This window comes from Pyxicephalus adspersus, chromosome 8 (genome assembly GCF_032062135.1).
Source record: "Pyxicephalus adspersus chromosome 8, UCB_Pads_2.0, whole genome shotgun sequence".
Lineage (NCBI taxonomy): Eukaryota > Metazoa > Chordata > Amphibia > Anura > Pyxicephalidae > Pyxicephalus > Pyxicephalus adspersus.
Window position 1 is genome coordinate 34,866,486 of NC_092865.1, and position 19,991 is coordinate 34,886,476.

The 19,991-nt window shown below is 34.8% G+C and overlaps 1 protein-coding gene across 2 annotated transcripts in view; it reads right to left on the reverse strand.

Moving 5' to 3' along the window:
* Positions 1-9,695: 9,695 nt before the first annotated feature.
* The window catches only part of OLFM3 (olfactomedin 3), a 118,591-nt gene continuing 108,295 nt past the window's right edge, over positions 9,696-19,991 (reverse strand). For both annotated transcript variants that reach the window (XM_072420015.1, XM_072420014.1), the window contains exon 6: positions 9,696-19,697. In XM_072420015.1, the coding sequence (XP_072276116.1) occupies positions 19,020-19,697 (678 nt within the window). In that variant the 3' untranslated portion in view covers positions 9,696-19,019. The remainder of the gene's footprint in view (positions 19,698-19,991) is intronic.

Below are 19,991 nucleotides of genomic sequence, written 5' to 3' on the forward strand. Positions count from 1 at the left end.
AGCCAGCATTATGAATAAGATATGTACAAGGTCAATGAAAGTGATATTTTATGCCGGAAAAAAAAGACTCAACTTCTGTATTTAGACACTGTGACCTTCTCATATGTAAAGTGTTGAATGCCTTATAATCATCTATAAATATTTTATCATCTATTATCTATCATTTTTTGTCTGGTACTTTTTGCGTTATATTGCCCTGTATGTGAACCTATTGAATGTCTATTATGTTAAAAGGTAATCAAATTTAGCAAAGAACAAACAGACCAAAAGATGGAATCTGCAAACTTATCCCCATAAAAACAACCTTTTCCTTGTGGTTACAGTTTCTAAAAGCTGTGAAAGCTTGCCAACCTATAACTTTAAGCTTATAAGTCTGTTCTCTACAAAGTATCAAAACTGATTTTATTGCATTTTCTTTTTCACACTATTGTGTATGAATTAGTACGATTCAACTGTCTGTAAATAACACTCTTCCCCCCTGCCGGGGCCAAATTGTCTTTGTTTTCTTATATAGTTGATGTAGCTGGAAGATCTTCAGTACCTAGTAAACTTCTGGAGGTTTTAGATGCCATGTCCCATTTCATGTTGTTCTGTTGACTCACTATTGTTTCCTAAGATACTTTAAGACATGGAAGTGTAGGGACTGGGAGATCAAACCACAGCATGCAGTGGGGGACCAGCAATGAAAAAACCCAGAAGTGTGTCAGATACTGAAGCTTCTTAAGTGGCTTTAACTCTTTAAGCAAGTCAAGATCATCTGTGCAGGAAACTTAGTGGGAAGTCAAATAACTATTGAAGTGTATGTCCACTCCAAATTGTTTTGGATATAAATTTAAAATTGTAGTGTCTTACCCCATACCTAACTTACAGATGGATAACACAAGCTGCTTGTAACTATGTTATGAGTTTGCTATGAGTCCAGGAGCAGCCAACCATTTTTCACTGCAGGTATAAATGGACTCTAATTTGGAAACTTTGAGGGACAGGACGCCGGCACCCAGTCTCAACGAGGAGGTAGCTGGGTGATTGAGACAGGGTGCCGGTGTCCTGTCCTTCACCACTAACCACAAACGATAAAGCACTTTCCTAGACAGGAGAGTGACACCTACTTTACTGCGCTTACACTCTAGGGGCACATTATCTATTAGTAAAGGACTAACCCTCCATTCAACAATGATTAAATACCAGCATGCACACATATTATCCAGAATCTAAACAACTGGTTAGCTGATGAAACCTTCCTCCTTTTCTCAAAGTACCTTATTACTTACTCTAATTCTATATTCTCCTAATATTCCTGGGACTTATAAACCATATAAATCAAGCACCAGTACTAAACATCTCAAGGATCTAAGGGCATTTCAATATGAATATTTCCTTGATACTCTTACCCTTGTTTTTAAGCATCAAAAACATTTTTGTCATTTTTACTTTCAATGCATCCAATGTCATGATCTCAATAATCCCCTGAAGAAGCCAATCTGGCAAAAAGCATTAGGGTATGAGATAAGCTCAAAATTTTGAGGGATATATATTTACATTTGCTTTGTCAACACTTTCTGTCATGTTGTATTCTTATATATAGGCTAGGAGTGTTATGTTGGAAATAGGACGACCTAGACTCTATAAATAAATAAACATGAATACATTTTTTCACTTGTCCTAAAAGCCTATCTTTCCCTTTCTTCTTCTCCTTTGATATTGCAGGAGCAATAGTATCATTTTGGCAAACAGGACAAGTCTTCAATGGTACCATCCAGGACAATATGGGTACTTTCATTTTGTATTGCTACACTGGACCCCTACAGTAAAACCTAATGAGCTGACTTGTATCTCAAGACTGGAGGAAATTTAAATATATAAATAGTATTTTTTTAAGACAATCAGTGCAGTATGGAGGTGTTGCACAAAGTAAAACTGCTATGTAAATGTATTTGTTGTCTGTTGTTATGCAGGAGCATTGTATTGTATATAGCATTACCAAAGGAATTAATGTCTTTGGTTAAGAATCTCTTGATCAAAGGAATAATATCTCTAGGGAAGGCTGTTCTGATATGCAGTCAAAAATCCATTATAGCACAGATTTAGGGACAAAAACCCTTTCTTTAGAACGGCAGAAGATTTTTCGATGTATCTGGTGAACAGCAAAAAGAAGAGCAAGTGAACAGTACTTGTCAGATCAACCAAGCATGTTAGTGATGTTAAGGACGTGACTTTTCACATTGAAAGTCTGATCAATATTCCCAAATTGGCACTGTCTAAGTCTAAAGAATTTCCCTGTTACAGTAATGCTGTTAAAGAATAACCCTCTTTATTCACAGTACATAGTGACATTACAGACAGATCTCGTCACATTCAGAGTCCATATAATTACATTCTGAATTCCATTATCACCACTTATTTGCTCTGCGATTTTATTTTCCCTCTTTAAACGGCCGCAGCGAGGAATATAAAAAGAGTGTAATTGACTTTGAAAAATATTTGACATTTTCACTGTAGAGATGTGAACGTGCGACGGAACAAATAAATAACCGAGTGAGGGGAACACAGAGAAATGAATAAGTGATTGCTTTTGATCCACACACTAACCCATGTAAATTGTTAATGCCAATAAAACATTTATTGTTCTGCATCTGAGGAACTGAGAAGTAGAAATCCTATTAAAGAAGTGGAGAAAATAATTTGGGGTAAATGAACATTTGTTCAGAATCAATAATGGAAGCTTACAAGACAAAAGTTTAAACTAGAACTATGCACTTCACATCTGCTCCTGCTTAACGTTTGTCATTACATTGGAGAACAGTTGGACAAACCCCAGTTGCTTACTGCTCTAAAATCTTTGGCATCACAAGTTATCTTTTAAATTGACAGAGACATTGACTAGTTTTGCAGGAGTAAAGAAGTTCTATGAGTACTTATTTGGCAAAACTTTTAGAATTATAACTGATCTCAACTATTGCTAAGACTATTTAATGCTGAATATTTATTTTCTTTTTTATTGGACCTTCTGTTTTATTCTGGAAAAAAATATTTCTCTTAATATGTCAAAGATAAGTGGAAAAATTATGGATAACTGTGGCCTTATGAATAACACTTTGCTACATAAAATACATACCAATATATATCAAAGAAAAAAGAAAGCATAAAACATTATAAATTATGACATTCCATTTGGTGTGTATTTATATTACACTATAATACAGCAATATCAGGGTTAACAACTAATGGCAAGGGACCAAATAAATATTTTCTATGTCTCCAAACATTGTCTTTAAATCTGGAATAAGGAATTTTTAATTTATGGGGAAGAGCTGCCACTATAGAACATTTTGCTTGAAGAGAACAGTTCAAAATGTTATAGTATTAGTTTGCATTTGTTCCAGTTTAATGCAATTTTATTAAATCATGTCTAAAACATATAAGCGCAATTTTGTATTCAGTTAACTGAAACAAGTTTTCAAACTTGTTTTCAATTTCTTTGATAATACATTCCTAAATGAGTAATTAAATGGAAATTTCCCTTGGATTTCCATTACTCTGTCCAACCATGGCTTCTGTATGTTGGATTTCAAAAAATGCATTTTGGATCCTTTTAGATACTTGAAAGAAGCATTTATGTGTAGAAGTTATCATTTATTGACTCTTTGCCTTGAAACTACTGGAATAGCTGAACAAAATTGTAACTTTATTACAAGTAAATACTTATCCTAATGAATTAAAATATACTTAAGGGTAGTTTATACCTTTCCAGTGCTGTGCAGTGTGCTGCACACAGGTTAGTGTATCAATGCCTCTGGCATTCTCGCGAACATTTCCTTGAACCGATTTCGTGAAACCATTGGAAGATCAAGGAATTCTTAACAGGAGGATTCACAAGGGATTCACAGGATTCCCTGGGAATCCTCCTGTTTGCAATCCCCGGGGCACTAGAGGTTATTTAACCTCTAGTGCCCCGGGGATCACACACCGTTCTCAATGAATGCAGCTGGAGAAACTCCATTGAGAGTTCTTCTGCAGTTCCACTGCGATGATCCCCGGGCACTAGAGGTTAATTACCTCTAGTGCCCCGGGATTGTAGTGGATTCTCAGACCTGCAATCATTCTTGCAGCTTTCCTCAGCCAATCAGAGAGCATTAGAGGTTTTGAATAACTTTTTGGGAAACTTGGTTTTGGGAAACTTGTAACACATTTAACCTCTAGTGCTGGGGATCGCACACTGAGCTGAACAATTTTTTTTTCTTCAAAATTCGAGCTTGATCGGGGAATTTACACCGGCTATTCTCGCTTACTATTTTGGTAAGCAAAAAAGGCCGAATTCGCCACGAGATGGAGTTTTTAAAAACTTGCTTGCTTATCCGTAGTGAATAAGCACATTGCGATGTCATGTCCTACTTTTTGTCTATTCTAGTGTGTTGGTAACCCATTTATTTGAATAGGCTGAATTTTTGTACAATTCGCAATGCTAATAAACTCACATGTTAATACATCATATCAGTATTGATAGATGTGCATGGGCTCCTACACAGGATTTATTTTAACTACTGACAAATAACTTTTAAAGTTCTATTATATTATTAAAACAAATTGCATTATTATTCATGTAATTTTACTTTTTTCGGAAATATACTCCTAAAACAATGGAATATACAGACATGGAAGTTGAAAAACAGTGCCAGCATTCTAATTCTACCCCTGTATAGAATAGAGGGCATAGAGTACTTCCCTTGTTCCTCTACTAATTAGCTGATGGCAAATGATGCTATTAAACTAATTGGACTGATGACTGTTGTTCGACCCTCTGCTTCTATACACAATTTAATCTTCAAGTATCAGAAGCCTTATCACTAAAACTTGATAAAGCATGCATTAATTCCAAATTCATTATCTATGTAACCTTTCCTGACAGTGTTGAAGGCTTTCTACTGTTGTCAGTTGTTTTACTGTTTTAGATTTCCTAATGTCCTCTTTATATACTGGTGCTGACAATTGTTTACACATTCAGCAATGTGTAAGTAAGCACATAAGGCCTGATTTATTGAAACTTTCATTAGTGAAGCTGAGTGATCCAGTAAACTTGGAATGGATCTGGTCTTGGATTAAAGACATCTGCTAGCAAATAGCAAATTACTTAAAAGAAATCCATTCCAGGTTTGCTGGATCACGCAGTTTCACTGCTCAAAGTGTATCTTCTCCAGTCTTGGAGAGCTTTATTAAAGCAGGCCCATGGTGCCCACATAACTATGGCTAATCTAATGATCATAGCAGTAATACTGTAATCCTAGGTTCTTAAAACCCATGTAAACCAGAATATTGTTACCTTAGTGTAAAAGTTGCAAAGGCACAGAGATGAAAAATTATCATTCGTGCTATCATTCCAATGATTATAAAGCCAGGGATATTTTGTAAAGTGCATCTAAACTAAAGAACAAAGATGGTATATATTACGCTTTATGTCATAGGGTGACAATGCCCACTCACTGCATTCTATTAGCATGTCATTGTGTTGTCATTCTAGGAGAAAAAGGTAGGATTACAGTAAACCCCCTCTTCTTCCTCAGAATTGGATTTTAGGAATTTGAGAGAAGAAGAAGGAATTACCAGTGTGACCATGCTAATTCATTGGGCATGATTAATTAAAGCTATCCAAAGCTGGAGAAGTTACATTTTCATTCAAGCATACTCATGCAGGTTGGGAATTCAGTGTATTGGGTATTGAGAGCTTCAACACATCCAGTTAATCTGGCTTTAGCTAATACAGTGAACTGGGGTCAATTGTCTTTTCAATATTTTTTTGCCAATAATGTGAATTGAGTCTTAGATTCAGGAATAAAATGTATTAAATATATGGTAATACAGATGTTATCTGATACCTGGAATGAAGCAATGGATCTTTATGCCACGATAACTGTAAAGATTTTTAATTCTGTGAAATGCTTTTAAAGTGTTTAGTGAAAGATATTTCTCATTTTGGTTAGAGAATACTGTGATAAGTACTGTTAAGAATGTCAGTGACATTTATGTTTAATATATATATATGTATATATTTTGTTACATATTGTCAAGAGCCCATAAAGGTCTTGGTTTTAACTAATTTAAATTTTAGTTTGAAGTACTTTTATTATTAATTATTTCATTATCTTTATGTGATAATTTAATCAACTTTCAACATATGTTCTTTGTGGGGAAGTACTTATTCAAATTATCACTCCTTAATTCTGATATAAACCAGTGCATGGTTTGATGGACCAGGCTCTAGAGGCACAACATCAGGATTAAAGCTACGTACACACTTCCAATTATTATCGTTGGAAAACGAACGACACGAACGATTTTTTGCCCAATCGATCGTTCGTCGTTCGATTGGAACGATAAAAATTGGAAGTGTGTACGCACCTTTAGAGACAGACTTGCTGTCTATTGCTGTTTATTTGCTGCCTACTTAAGTGCTTTTGTACTGTTTCAATTCTAGCCCTTTTCTACTGAACACATACCTCAAACTATTTGAAAATTTAGGGTATATTTGGGGAATTAGAGATGAGAGGAGGTTTGGAGAATGTGGAGTTGTGTTTATTATGGTATTTTTGTGCACTCTCCTTTGACATTTTATTACCCCTTTTTTTTAAAAAATGCAGGATTTTGATGGAAGTCATTCAATGCAAAAAGGAATGTTCACAATCAATACCAATAAAATGTTTTCACTGGTAAAGTTGTCCTAAGTTGAGAGCCTTAGCTTTATGGATTTTTAGCAGAATAAACTTTTCTCTAAAATTTTAAATCTGCCATGGTTGTAACTTTTAGCAGTCAGTTTAGCTGATTGCGTGGTGAAGAATTAGGTCTTGCAACAAACATTGGGTGCTGCTGCTTAAACCAAGGTAAATATAAAAGCTAGAAAATCAATAACACATCCCAAATAACTAGGAGAATAGGACCATCTTCCTGTTGTATGTTTGCCTTATTACATAACCCCTATGGATGCTAACAGCATCCCATGCCTTTTAAAACTTGCCTAGTACCCATTTCACTGTAATAACAGAATGCATGGTAATAAATGTTGAGCACCTTGATGTAAGACATTGTAGAACACCACAATATATGGACACACTATAGTGATCCCACCTGTGAGCCCTGACTAATTATTTTTTTTATATATCCGGTTTAAGTTTCTTTTTGAAACAATTCATCTTTAAATTTGTTTGACTAAAAACATAAAACAAGTAAACGTGCATTTATAGTTTTAAAATCAAGCAATTGTGCCAATGATTTGCTTTCCAGTACAATCCTAGAAGTATACATGCATAAATCCAGGTCAAATAAATATTTGGAGTCTGTGTATGTTTTTTTTACTTTCTTGTTTTTGTGCGTGAGGGATTGGCCATCCTGTCTGGGTTCGATTTGCCAAGCATTAGCCAAATCCTGTTTGAAGTTCAACAAATCGAAACTGGGCAGCAAATCCAACTGATAGGATGGGGGAGGGGGTAATTTTGTTACTCAAACATGATTACAAACAATCATGTCAAAACAAGGGCTAGTAAGTAAATGACTAGGGTCAAGAATGCATGGGAATCTGGGCACTGCTATGGAAGATATGCACCAATGCAATGGAGTCATTCCATGTACCTTCAAGAGCAACATAAAAGCTGAAAATAAAAACATAAAAAACTTCAAGATTAGCAAATATTGCCTAAAATCAAGATATGTGTAATACTTATTCAGTCTTGGTGTGGAGTTGAAAAAAGATGGCAAAATGATGTACTAAAGCTGAACCAGAATGACTGGAATGATTTCTGGAACAACTACTTTAATATCAAAAGTCCACTCTAAACATATTCATGGAGCATATAATATTCTAGCTGAATTTGCTGGATTCTTTTCAGACAACTCCTCATCCTGTTGGCAATAGACATCATGTGAAAGAACATGTAACACCGCACACAGGTGGACCTCTGGTATATAACAAAGGGGATGAATACACAATTTGTCTTTTTTTTTGTTTTCTATATATACAAGATATTTTATTTTCATCCAGCGTCTGTAATTTACAAGATATTGTTAAGTCCATTAAAGAAAATTCTCATTTTCTTTAAAAATACTGTGATGTTCCACTGTTCAAAAAAATAAAAAAAAAACACCAAGCTTAAAGATCTTAGGGAAAGCAATTTTAACAACATGTTATTAGAAGTCATCAATTTGAAGTGCTAAAGCTTTCAGTGTGCATGTTCCTTAGTTTGACATTATCAGTGTCATGAGCATGAAAACCAGAAAGGGTTATGGTAACCATACCCAAATATTTGCAACCCTCTGTGTCATACTTTATTTTTTGTGGTCTAAAAGAACTCATGCAGCAGTACTATGGTAGTTTAGTAACAATCTTGTTGTCTACTATTCCACAAATTAAACATACACACAGTAAAGTCTAAAAAAATGGGGAATAGGTTCCCCTAGGAAGTCATTTTAGAACATATATAGATTTAAGAAAAAGCTGGATACTTTACTAGAACCCCCGGAATATAACTGGCTATTAAAGTTTTAAAGTAAAGACAACAGAAACTTTTGATCCAGGGAGCATCCGATTGCCTCACAGGATCAGAAAGAACATTTTTTGCCGTTGTAGTAAATTTAACCAGGCTTTATAAGGGTTTTTTCCTTCCTCTGGACAAACTATGTCTATAGGGTTTTATCTGGGATACGCTGGTTTGTAGTATGTTGATTTCCCTAGTGCTTGAACTTGATAGACGTATGTATTTTTTCAATCTATCTATGTAACTTTGTAACACTGACTAAAGTACAGATCCTCATATGATTTTTACGATTAACAGTTGATAAGTTGAGCTTCTGTAACACTCCCATTTAAATAAGACAATAATGCATCTCTCAGACGCATTGAAAATGTAATAATTTTTAATCATTATAAATTTTGAAATATTCAAACCTTATGCATTTCACCTAAATTTTCATGTTTTCCTGAAAAAAAAATTGTGAAAATGTCAGTTTTGCTCATCATTAATATATGCATAAAAACAACCTGTATGGTAGGGCATGCAGAAATCTGGAATGCTGTGCATTTGGGGCCCCATTTTCTATTTGCCCAGAACCTTGTTTTGTCAGAAAAAGTTCCATCCATGACTGTGTGGATCACTTACTGAACGGGAGCTATCACCATTATTTTTCCTTTACATAAATGGGTAGAAAACTTTTTTATGTAAAGTAAAAATTACTTTTTTTTTTATTTTATTTTAAAAAAAAAGGTGAAATGCTGTTTAAATTTGGCATTTAAACAGCATGTTCTTACAACATGAATTTTACCCTACTTAATACAAAAGTAAGTAAAAACCTAAGAAGCAATTAAAAAATAATTTCTGACAACACAGTGTACCATAATAGCAATGGGTCCAATGTTATATGGATGAACAAGAACACAAGTGACAATACTAATAGGATGAAAAATATAACATACGACGTATAATGGTGGATTAGTTGAACATAATAAATAATTTGACAAAACTTCTATTTTTGCTTCTTTTGTACCTGGTGCACATGACTACATAGGAAGACATTGTTACTTTGCTGGTACCAGCTAGGTATGAACATTCTCTGCTTACATCCAGCTGCATTGAAGCCCACACTCGCTTGCTGTAATACATCTATAAGGTAGCCTTGCTATCAGGTAGACCTTCCCCATGCAACTATCCCTAGATTTAAGCAGTCAGTGATAGGCTTTAACATTGTCATGGTGTATGGGGGGAATAGGCAATCATGGCATCCCCACTAGAGCTGTATAATCTATCTATCTATCTATCTATCTATCTATCTATCTATCTATCTATCTATCTATCTTTGTATATACAATCTTTCTTTTCAATGTAATACAATGTGTATGTAATGTGTATTTTCACTGCATGATGCATTATCAGTTCACTGATTGTCTGCCTTAAAGGGAAACTTTGTAAGATTTGAACCTTGAACGTCTTTGTTCTGACACTTCGTATATAATGTATATTACTATTTCAGCTTGTGCTTTAGAGCTCTGTAAACAGGAGACTTTATACAAATGGCATTAAAAAGAAAAGGATGAAAAGGAGTGTAATGCTTTTCCTGTTGGGTAAATATAAGACAGTATATTATTCATACACAATATTTTATTCTTATCTAGCTGGAAAAAAAAAAGAAAAATAATTTCAATATTTTATTTTATAAGTCCTGACCATAATAAATAAAATAAAATATATACAAAATCACTTTACATTCTCTTTAAAAGAACACATTAAAAGTGAATTTATAGTACACATATCTTTAAATATTCCGACTTCATTTTCTATACTTTTCAGAAGAATGTTTAAAAGCCAACCGTCTTTTAAAAAAGGGCAATTTTACAAGTTTTTTTAGAATCTAGGTTAATTTTCAGTTTAACCGTATTAGACATTTATATAAACATGGAATCTGAAACATCGTTCCATTTTTTCTTTACAAATTGCGTATGATTTTATAATTTATTAAAAAATGTATGGGCACAAAATGGCAAAAACCGAAATAATGACTATAGTTGATGGTGATTCTTTTACAAATTTTAAACCTTGATAACATTTTTTTTTTACATTTTTACATGCAGACACATATTTCTGTTAATGTACTGACATTATAAAAATAGAACATGTGATTCCACATAGGTGGAAATATATGAACACAGAATGCTGATTACACCAACAACTTACACTGCCTCAACAAAGCTTGCTAGAGTTACAAATGTGCTACCGTACAGAATCATCATAATTGGGATCATTGTTATGTGTGAAAATTACTTTAAGAATTCTTTCTATAGAACAAGCATGAGAGGTGGAACACAGAGAACATAGCCAATGAAGCAAAGGGCAAAATGGTATCTGAGAATACATATACATCTTGTTGGAATATGGACTAAACATATGATTCTGGTTTTCTAAAGACATGTTGTTGAATGTATACACTAAATACTTAATTGCTCTAAAAGGAAAAGTACATTTTTCTTTTTTTTGCCCTGATCTAATGTTCCCCACACCTTCCTTACTATCCTATAGTCTGCCACAATGCTCGTGCCTGCAAGAGGTGCTTTACAACTATGGAAGCGGTACAAATAAGTGAATGATAGGGCAAGTTGTGGACAACCATATGGACCACAGTCAGTTGGAAAAGCAAGGTCATTCTGGATTGGCTCTGGCAGCACTGTGAAACACAACATCTCCACTTTCTAAATAAATGAAAGCTTGATTTATTCAGGGGGAAAACAATTGCTCCTAGACCAAGTTAAAAGTGTAAGCGCTTGCTGCTAGGATGCAATTAAGAAAGGATGCGACCGCCTGCTAGCCGTTCCATGTAATTGAGTAACGTGCAATGTATATGCACACGTTTGTGCATTACTAACATACAGTACATAGCAGAAATCTGGTGTCTGTACTGGTGTCAGATAAGTACAAACCTAAATATGTGCGCATTCAGTTTGAAAAGTCTTACTCCACTAATCAAGGAGTGTGTAGCCTGCATTTATCACATTTATTCATAATAATTTATTATTCACAATTACAAATTTATATGTAACATTTTTAGAATAGGGGGAATGGCAGGATTTAGTCACTGAATCTATTCACAAATGTCAACCTTTAAAGCTTTTATTTATTTGGCAAATGCTTTTCAGATATCTATGTTTTGAAACAATAGTTAGTAAATCTTTCAACTCTGAAGTTGGTCTTTAGTGAAGAGGAAAGTCCGCCAACTCATATCTAAAGCTACGTACACACGGCAGATTTTTATCGCCCGATAATCGGCATCGGCCAATTATCGGCCGAAAATCTTCCGTGTGTACAGTCCGTGTCGTCCATCGTCCGGACGACCGACCTGCCGGATCCACGTACGATGGACGACAGCCGATCGTAATGAAAGGGAAGGGGAGAGCGCGCAGCAGGGTGCCGCTCCGTCGCTCTCCCCCTCCCCTCTCCCCCTCCCCTCTCCATAGAGCATGAACGGTGCTGTATGTACAGCATCGTTCATGCATCTTGCAGCCCCTTGTCGTTGGAAAGGATCGTGAAAGATCCTTTCCAACGACAAAAATTGCAAGTGTGTACGCAGCTTAAGTGTACAGTAGGGATTGTAGGGAAAGTGAAGAGGTTGGTATTAGAAGGAAGAGAGGTTAGGGAAGAAGGTTAGTGTTAAATTTAAGGTTATAGGAAGAATGGGGGTTAGTTTAAAGGTAAATAAGAGGGTGAATGTGGCTAAGGTATCACAGTACAGTAAGCACATATAAGCCACTGCCTGCCAAAAATAACCAGCAAAAATCAGTGGGCTTTAAAAACCAAAAGCATTCATACAGTTTTGCACAATATTTTTTAAAGCCTTGTTGAAAGTTTGTTATTCTGAATGCACATCATGGGCTCTGTTTACCTCATTCCCTAATGGGAACCAGGTGCTGACACTGAAACACGAAATAGACCAGGAATATTCCCATCAGGGAATATCAGACTCCCTGTTTTATCCATAGAGCTATTATTGTCCATTTGTTTTTTAAACTTTCATGGCAAACTACGTTCTAAAACACACAGTGTGAAATGGTCAAAGTATAATCAGCAGGCCTTTCACTATTTATATGATAGAAAATCTGAAGGAAATTGTACATTTTGCATTGTAATTTGTGTAGTTGGTTTTCAGTCATTCATACCATTATTTTGTACCTTCACCAAGTCACTGACATAGAATAGGTATGTTAGTAACTTCAGCAACTCCCTAAATGATAAAAAAGCATAGAGACATCTCTAGGGCCTCTGTTTTGGACATATTTGCAGTTATTCTATAATTCGTTGGTGACAGATTTTGGATCAAAATAGCCTGGATGGATCAAAATACTAAGCCCCACCACTTACCTTTAAACCTCACTACTACCTCATTTTAAAAAAAATTGAGCTGCTGGTGTCTCCCAGTATACTGTACAGGTGGGCATTCTCATGAGATTAAGATACTTGAGATTTTCTAAAAGTTAAGTTGGGAACCTTGAATTCATTCACCAGGATCTAGGCAAGTGGACTAGAAGTTGGGACACTTCAGTAATTTTTTTTTTAATATTAACTGTTTTTATACCTAGTAATTTCATATGAGGATGGGGTTGGGTGGTTAATAAATGTCATGTAATAAATATTTTCTATACTAACTTTACATTTGTTTATATCTTTGAAATATTTTGGGCACATAATAAAAATAACAATGTACCCTACACATAAATACAATTATACCCCGAATAAAAACTCAAAAAACACATATAGCTAAAAAAATTTATGATTTTAGAGATGTTCAAATAATTTGATTTTTAAAAGAAACTTTGAATCCGAGTGAGAAAAACACAAATATTAAATCTATACCACCATCAAAGATGTTAAAAACGCATATAAAAATCTGACATGTACTGTTCTGCCTGTAGAATTTATCAGCTTTTCGTCTGTAATAAGATCTGTCTCACTTATTTAAATACTGCAGCTAAAAGTACAGATATGCATAAAATACAAATTCTATTGATTTTGTTTCAGAGTTTCAGCCTAGTTTTCATTCTACCACTCTCTGCAAACTGAGCTTTGTTGATTTTAAGGGCCTGTTTGTGAAGGGAGAGACAAAAATGGCATTTTTTATATATGCATTTTTCAGTTATCAGTTTGTAACAATTATAAAAGTGGATCTACTAAAAAGTTTTTTACTTTTAGTAGGAATTAGACTTTTAGAAGAACTGAATGTTCAGTGAAAAAAATGGCATTTGCAATATTTATAAAGTGGCAATCAGCTTGGCAATTTATTGTTCAACAAAAAGTGTTCATCAGATAGAAAATAGAGAACACCATAGGCCACAATGGCAATCAGTGATTGTTTCAAATACCCAATAGTGACTTTTGCCAAATTATGTAAACACTATAAAATTGGTGCCTGTACTCTAAATCACTAATTTTATTAACGTAGGGGCAAAGGCTCCTATGAGAAGCAGGAGACAATGAACTCCCTGTCCTATTTCTACAAGGTTGATAATGTAATATTAACCTTCATTTTTACATATACAATCCTACTTTGGGCTTTGATAATGGTACATATTATGTGTACATAGAGAATAGAGAATATCAACATTCATGATCTGAATTGTCATAGTATAGTTCCTAAATACTCACAATTGAAATTATGACAATACGCAATCTATTTAAAAAATCAGATGTGGAATCATCTGCTGAACCTATAATTGTTCAGCTTATGGACTTTGTAAAGTAACAATACAATTACCCTATCTCCTTTTCTAAAAACAGAATTGTATTTTATGAATTTTAATGTGTCCAGTTTTGTAATTGTCCTAACACAGTGATAATTTCATATAAGGTAATTATCATATTTATAGTACATATATATTATAGTATGATACTTCTTAGTTTTTAGGTTTCTTTTGTCTATTGACTTGTGATCATTCTTTCAGTTGACTCATCCGGCACTGCACATCATATAACAGAAGATGAGGCAACACATTTTATACAACTGGGGGTTATTGGGTCCTGTTTGTTTTTATTGTTGGTTTTGAACTATCAAACAGTACTTTGCATTTTACTCATTTGAACTTTCCCCACATATCTACAAGTTCTACAAGTATGTTAATGTATAATAATACTTTTAAGCCCAACACAGGATGAATGGTCGGCATTGCCCTTTTCCTACTGTGCCAGGATCAAGTAAAACAAATGAAATTTTTAGAATTTCTCACCGGAAAAATCCAAATAAAGTTTGTAGCACATGACCTGCAGAAAACAGGCTATTTTTAGTGACATAATCTCCTGTACAAAGATAATTACAGATGGGTGTAAATCTGCAGACTTCAGTCATAATGCCCACTGACCCTAGTGCCATGATGACAACGCCCTTTGCTAGTGCAGGAGACTACTGGGAGAATGTCTTTGACTATCAGGTTAGGGATGAACTTGAGGGATGATCTAAGTTGGTATTTGGTCTGGACGATCTGCAAGTTACCAGAAAGGAGTGCGGCGTCAATCACATTTCCAAACAGACACTGCACAATTCAAAAAAATGAAGTTGGGCTTAGACATATACATATATATATGTACACATACAGTATGTGAGCATACACACATGTCTGCAAGGCTATCTATTATTTTAGGTACTTTCTATGCATATACTGTATAATACCAAATATCCATAGTAAATGTGTACTCTTCCAGCAGTGAAATGGCTTGCCACTTAGCTCCCAGATATCAAGAAACATGTCACAATCACTTGTCTAAACAATTCAAAAAGCCTATAAAACAATCTATGTTTGGTAATCATATGCATGGTTCTTCTACACTGATGACCATTGTTAAAACAACAGAATAAGGCAAAAAAGGTTCAGTTCAACCATTTCAACTATGATCCTAGGTTTGATGTCACACAATGAGATAGTTGTTGAATAAAATCTGTAGGAACTTCTCACAGTCCAAAGATTTGCAGACAATCCTACTTTATTTTCATTTTCTTTAGGTTTGTGTTCAACATCCTTTTTATTGTAATGTACATAGAAACAATTTCAGTGTTCCTCTTGTTTTTTTTTTTTTACCTTATCACATATTCTTTTACAAGACAGAATACAAATGTGGTAGATTTAAGTGCTGGCTCTTGTTCATATTTGTAACAATTCATTAGAGCGCAATTTGGTAGTTTTCCAAAAATCACAGACCAAATTTCTGAAAAATAGAAATTCACTGATGCTGTTCAAGTAGATATGCAGCAGTCCAGGGTTCAGGCAGTGTTCTTGAGTCTCAGGTCAACTGACCATCAATTGAAGCTTCTTAGAAGTAGAAGACTTTGTAGAAATTCTCACCACAGGGCTGCACTGTGTCTTTAATGACTTCTGTAAGATAGTTTATACTGGTAGTAGGAATATCATTATGAACTGTAAGGAGTTCTGTAAAGACTAGCCTGTTACCACCGTAGGGAGCAGAGAGAGTATACAGGACACACATTGATGAAGAGCGGGTCATAGTTCAGTATGAACACAAGACCACAAAAACATAGATAACTAAAAGACAAACAGAAGATTGGTATGGGCATAATAGGACATATAACAACATACACTGAAACACTAAAACATGTGAAAAAAATCAGTAAATAAAATGTCGAAAACAATGGAAAACTCCAGGCCAATGCAAAAGTACTGTTATGTGGTCAATTAAAAATAATAAATGTTTTTTTTTATATTCTGCTATTGGAAATGCCTACAATACTTGTAATATTATCATATAAAACCTCCTCACCGACTTAAAAACCTATAATCAGTGTGTCCCAAATCTCTACTTTGTGTAATTTGGCAGTGCTTAGATTTGTCTGTCATGAAGACCATAATCCCATATCTCAAATGATCATTTAATAAACTAATTTGTAGAGTACAGTGTAGGCAACATGTTTCAGACACTGCTAACAGGAGAGAGCAGCACATGGTGATCCTCCCCAGTAGGCTGGAGGCAAGGGAGCACAGGAAATAGAATCTATTGTGTTAACTTCCTCTGAATGATTGTTATTTTGCAATAGGGGTGTCAGACCACAAAGTTGACTGTACTATATTTCATGTTAGTAAGTAAATTAGATCAAATACGTTCATTTTACCAATGCATTTTATCTGTTTACTGAAGGCTTGCTTAATTACTGTACCTTGGCAGAACATTAAAAAAAGAGGCTGATTTATTGTAAATTTAACACAGATCAGCTCGCTTTTTACATTTTAAAACCCTACATTTTTTGTTTAATGATCTCTATTGCAGTCACAAAATTTATATCACATCCTGGTTACTTTCTCACAGTCTCAATGCATTATTAGAGTCAACGTGATTAATAGACCAAATAATTGTCCATCGTTATGACTTATTAGTGGAGGCTGCTCCAGGCTTTAATAATTACAGATAATTAGACCTGCCAGAAACCTATTTAGTAATATGATAAAGGAGTAAGGGGCGGTCCAAGCTTATTAACACTTTTATGTTTCTACTAGAACCTGGCAAAGGTTTTAATTGTTCCCTCACAGAAACTAAACAGCATGTGACATTACAATGCATAAATCTTTAGTTGTGGCTCTCGTGAACTCTTTTTAGTGGCAAAATGTGATGTTCAAGTTGTCATGATGTTACAGGTTTTAGGGCTGAGAAGTCAATAGGCCCTCAAACTATTTTTGAAATACTTAGAACAGGTAAAGAAAAGCGATGAGTGAATTTAGATGGGTTTGATAAGAGGGCTTCATATTTTTATAGGACAACCTTAGTTAAAATGATACAGGAATAATAAACCTCCAGACTGGGCTACTCTTTTTACCATCTCAATTTAACATGGACTTGGTCGCGTCATGCTTCCAAGTCGTATTTTCACAGCACATCTGCTATATCCTAGCTTTTTTTTAATTTGTGCAACTTTTTTGTAAGTTTATAGAAATATTGGTTACCTGCATGCTACATAGCAATGCTTAAAGCCCAGTACAGAGGGAACATCTTGAGGTATAAAAATGAGTGAAGCAGGGGTCATTTAAAAGGCACAGGGGATTTGCAGGGGGTGAGATGTGGGAAAATAAATAGATAAAATTGATGGGAAATTATAGTTACACTAATTGTTAGAATATTGGTTAGTGTGCACTGTTTGGTAAAACAAAAGGATTCGGTTAAACAAGCATAAATATGTGCATAGTCATCATCATGTTCGACAAATTACCCAATAATTCCAAAAAATACAATAAAATTAAATACTGGTTACATTTCTTACATCAAATGAGAAAAGTTACAGTTACTAAAATAAAGTATGTAAATAATTTGAACCAAGGGGGCATTCGGTTTCTTTTGGGAGTTGGGATTGAATATTTACTTGTTTAGTGCAAGTTGGAAATATTTTCACAATAGGACAGAGAAAGCAGAATAGGATAATGCATGAAAATGTGAGAACTAACTCAATGCTTGGTGTGTTCAGAATGTGGAAGTAAGAGCAAAGAACTGGCAAAAACACCAGGTATTCCCTGCCCGTTATTAAACCTAAAGAAGTGTACGTTTCTAAATTTGTATTGTAAGTTGATATTAGCAGAGCAATTCACCCACACATTTTAATTTTTAGGGTTTACACTTAAAGCAGAATTTAATTTATGAGAAAATGTATTGAATGATTAGCAGATGAAAAGTTATATGCAAATTTTGATTTTTTTTTTAATTAAAAGTCAAGCTAAACCATTTTCTACACTCCCCCAAACCTCTATGTTTGTTCTCTAATGTAATGGTTTGCTTTACTGACCAATAGGAATATTCAGAGGAAGAAAGTTTCAAGACAGGTAATCTATGGTTGTGTATTTATTTATCATATGCCATGCTGTTTGAATTGGCCAGGTTTCTTACATACTATATAATAAAAATTTTTATTGTATATAACAACTAATATTCGCTTATCTGAATGCATAATGCAGCAACTTTTAAGATTCCTGGATACTGATGGGAAATTATTTATGTATTAAAAAAATGTAAGTATACGTCCAATATGCTCTCCCTCAGCTTATTTATCCCTAAATCAATATTTAAATGTAATAAGTAAATATGACCCTTTTTTTAGGCATAATATTGAAGAATTTTACATACCATACCTTTCATTTTCCTTACACACCATTCACAATATCCACTACTACAGTATTGTGTTTGCCTGTGAAAGTTGAGTGTTGATATTAATGTACACCTCCTGAAAGAAAGATTCAAAAGAAACTAAATTTCATCTAGTTTGGTGCTCTATACATCTATAAAGCAAACCAATATATTAATCAGTTGCCTTCCACAAAATGTCTGTGGGCTATACTTGACTAGATTGTTGACTTTTGCATGACCATAGAGATTCCTAGCACAGAAGATAAAACAAATGACAGAAGGATTACCAACTAATAGGTGGGAGATTAGGGCGGGAGTTAGAATGGGCATACGAAAACGGTATACAGATAAACAAGGGCTCCTTGGTGGAAGGCTGGTTTTTGTTCAACCTCACACATCGCTGTCCGTTTTAATGATGTGAAAAAGAGTGACATTAAAAAGCACCTGGTGTCCATTGTTCCAGGCATACAGGGCACGATCTCGAGCGTTATAATCCAGCATAGATATGTGAAAGTACTGATTATGAAAGGGGATGTCCATATATTCATATGTTGATGTTTTGGTAGAATATGAGTAGTAGACTTTCGCCCCAGTGAGATGGTTGTTGGTAACATACAATGTGCCACAAATCATAAAGGACTCTCCAGCGCTCCTCTTAGGATATCCTGTACTCCAGCTTTTTAGCACCTCTAACGTATCCTGACGTAACTGGCTAATAACAATATTGCCAGCATTCTGGTTGGTAGCATAAACAGCCCATAACCCAAATTCATCAGCCATGAGATCAATATCAGAGTAGCCACCCCATGTGTAAGGATAGACGTTGTTGAAGCCGGCATTGTCCAGACTACGTTGGGCCAAAATCTTCCCTGCGTTAAAGCTGTACTTAATTATGATGTTACTTTGGTACTTATTGAAGTACAGCGACCCATTGTATACCAGGTGGCTGGTGCCAGCCCATTTCACTGGTAGTGTGTAAGTCCTTGATTCTGCCCCAGTGACAAAATCTGTCATTGACTTGTACTCACGTACAATCTTGCTGGTTGTAAATCCTTCCATGTACCAGACCTGAAAAGATGTAACACAAATGTAAGAGTGAAAAATATTGAATTTGAGTTAACTGCCCCTACTTCTATTAAACATACAAACTTTAGTACAGTATGTAGGTTAACAAACACCTTGTAGAAAGTTATTGTAACAGCATAAAAAGAACTCAAAGTATTTTTCCTTTATCATTATAAAGTAATTCTTATTAAAGTTTACATGTTTACCATCAAAAGCACTGTAGATCCGGGCAACAGGGGAATCTGCCCTAGGTCTTCTACAAAATGCCCCAGGTTAATCTGTAGTAATTCTATGCTT